This window comes from Trichechus manatus, unplaced genomic scaffold, assembly GCF_000243295.1.
Source record: "Trichechus manatus latirostris isolate Lorelei unplaced genomic scaffold, TriManLat1.0 scaffold00244, whole genome shotgun sequence".
NCBI classification, from domain to species: Eukaryota; Metazoa; Chordata; class Mammalia; order Sirenia; family Trichechidae; genus Trichechus; species Trichechus manatus.
This window is the reverse complement of record NW_004444180.1, coordinates 969,903-972,826: the sequence shown is the minus strand read 5'-3', so window position 1 is coordinate 972,826 and position 2,924 is coordinate 969,903. Positions and strand designations below refer to the sequence as shown.

The following is a 2,924-nucleotide window of genomic DNA, read 5'->3' as shown; positions in this document are numbered from 1 at the left end:
ACCAAAGAGAAAGAGGGGGAGGGCGTGAGGTACCAGAGGGAAAGTGGGGGAGGGCGTGAGGTACCAAAGAGAAAGAGGGGGAGGGCGTGAGGTACTGGAGAGAAAGGGGGGGAGGGCGTGAGGTACTGAAGGAGGAGAGAGCGTGAGGTACTGAAGAGAGAGGAGGGGAGGGCGTGAGGTACCAGAGAGAAAGGGGGGGAGGCCGTGAGGTACTGAAGGAGGGGAGGGCGTGAGGTACCAGAGAGTGAGGGGGGGAGGGCATGAGGTACTGAAGAGAAAGGAGAGGAGGTTGTGAGGTACCAGAGAGAAAGGAGGGGAGGGCGTGAGGTACTGAAGAGAAAGGAGGGGAGGGCGTGAGGTACAGAAGAGAAAGGAGGGGAGGGCGTGAGGTACTGAAGGAGGGGACGGCATGAGGTACTGAAGAGAAAGGAGGGGTGGGCATGAGGTACCAGATAAAAAGGAGGGGAGGGCTTGAGGTACCGGAGAGAAAGGAGGGGAGACAGGAGGGGAAGGGTCTCATGGGAGCACGCACTGGTCTGGGTATAAGATGCAGGAACGTCACAAGTGTCTGCCAGATGGATGGATGCCAAGCACCACCTGCCAGGCCTAAGGCCAGCAACGAAGTGCACACACTCGCGTCTGAGGCTGCTGTCTCCCAACTCTCCTGGGGAGAAGGCAAGCTGAAGAGGCACTGCAGCCACAGACTCACCTGTCATGGTGAATGATCAAACTTATCGCCTCGAAGAGCACGGCATTCTTGGCATTTGAATGTTGGACCTTCTTTGACTTTGGCGGCTCCTGGGCCTTGTTAAGGATCGTCTCCAGGCACTCTGTCAGGCGGCCTCGTACTGCGGGTTCTTCTGGGCAAAACAGGAAGTGTCAGAGGGCGGGCCGTGCCCAGCGCACCTGCCCTACCAGAGGTCGCACTACCCTCGGGGACAAGCCACTTCTGACACTATGCACGTCCGATGGAAACTTTCAGTACAGTTTATCCACACTTGTGTACAAGGGCAGGTGAACTTACAGAAACGTGAGAAAATGGTTGGATTTTATAGCTATTATAAATAAGGGGACTTAACTGTCATGGTAAATACACAAGCTGTTCAACACAAACTACACACAGAAGACTTTCGCTGGTAGAGATCATACAGATCAAGAAAAAAATCAAATCTCAGAGACACAGACAAAACACACAGTATAAAAGTTTGAGAGAAAAGTGGGCAAAAGATTTTTTACCAACAGAAATTGAAAAATGTAAACAGCAATAAAAAGACAGAGAAAAATAAAAAAAGTTGCATCTAAACCAGAAGAAAGGAAACAATGGACCAGAAAAGAATAAGAAAGCAACAAAAACACCAGGACATCACCCAACTAGTGCAGTGCATCAGCCTGCAGCACAACAGCGTCCGGGTTTGCTGCCAACACAGCATCTAGACAGAGAGGCTGCCTGCTGAAGCTGCCGGCTTGGAGTTGAGCTCCACCCAAAGCCTCGTTGTGGCGTTACAGACAGAGGCACCAATCTGAGAAGGGTGGAGATTCTGCAAACTGCATCAAGAGAATCCAAACACTGGCCTGAATGGAGGATCAGAATGACTAAATTCACGGGCCTGGGCCTGGTGGGGAGTGGGCTCCACCTGCGTAGCCCCAGGCCTCAGAAAGAATGAAAGCAGAAGGATCCTAACCAGGCAGGGTTCAGGTCAACAGAAAAAACTGCTACAGCCATCAGACCTGCACTGGGCAGGGGGAGGGGGGAAGCGGCAAGACTACGGCTGGATCGTCTGGAAGGACACTGGGCTGGGCCCTACTCCTGGGCTCAGAGGAGGCTACGTGGACATGCCCCTTCCCCATCAAGGGTCTGTGGCTGTGAAGTTTAATAAGATGGGTGTTTGCACTTTAGTATAAAAAGATATTTAGCACAGAAAGCTACTCAAATTTAACAAAGGAATATCCTGTACCAAAAATGTATTAGTTTAAAACTTGAAGGTTACAACAACAAAGAATTTTTTTAAGAGGGCAGTTTGGAAGTATCTAACAAAAATTTTAATGCACATTCTTCAACCAAGAAATCCTATTTCTAGAGACTTACCTTTGAGTCAAATGCAATGTTTTAGAATGAGACAGGAACCTAAGATATGACATCCCTAATGTATACATAAAGGTTACCCAGATCACTAAAATTTAGGGCACTGTGGTAAAATGAGTTCCTTTACGTGGTATTTTGCCTTGGTTCTTTGGAAAAACATCTTGAAGATTTTCACCCTAAGCCCTGAGGAGTTACCTTTGCCCTAGTTTTCTACCCCAGAGGGTGTCTTACTTTTGTCCAGGTTGATTGCCCTTTCCTGCGCAAGCTGTAAACAACTTGATTTTGATACTTTTTGTCTGGCTCTGGGCTGCAGCCTGCCCTGTGATTGGTGTGCACCTTGAGGGACTGGTAAATAGACCATGCAAATGAGGCGAGTTGTAGCCCAGCTTTGCCTACTATGCAAATGAAATGTCCGTGGTCTACTGAGAGGGGATTCGTCAGTTTGTGGCCCCCAATGGAAGGGGCCATGCCTTGAAATTGATGAAGGGTTTGTGTATATACGCAGCCAACCCCACAGAGGTTTTTCAGACAGAAAGCAGCAGAAAGAGAAGCAGATGGAAGAAAGAAAAGAAAAGAAGCTTCAGAGCGGGGGGGCAAGGAACCTCCTAAAAGAGGCGTAACATGGGTCAAGGGCTGTAACGCTGATGATAGCAAGAGGCCCAGAAGGTGTCCAATGGCAGAGCCGGTGATGACAGCCTGCAGAGCCAAGAGGAGCCTGTCCTCAGGAGGCCGAGAGGAGCCTGTCCTCAGGGGGCCGAGGGGAGGCCTGTCCTCAGGGGGCCGAGGGGAGGCCTGTCCTCAGGGGGCCGAGGGGAGGCCTGTCCTCAGGGGGCCGAGGGGA

General features: G+C 50.6%; 1 protein-coding gene across 3 annotated transcripts in view; it reads right to left on the bottom strand.

Annotated features, from left to right (window-relative positions):
• Positions 1-2,924, bottom strand: part of AP2A2 (adaptor related protein complex 2 subunit alpha 2) — an 82,872-nt gene that overhangs the window by 21,306 nt on the left and 58,642 nt on the right. For all 3 annotated transcript variants that reach the window (XM_012559411.2, XM_023724372.1, XM_023724373.1), the window contains one exon: positions 710-857. In XM_012559411.2, coding sequence (XP_012414865.1) covers positions 710-857 — 148 coding nt within the window. The remainder of the gene's footprint in view (positions 1-709; positions 858-2,924) is intronic.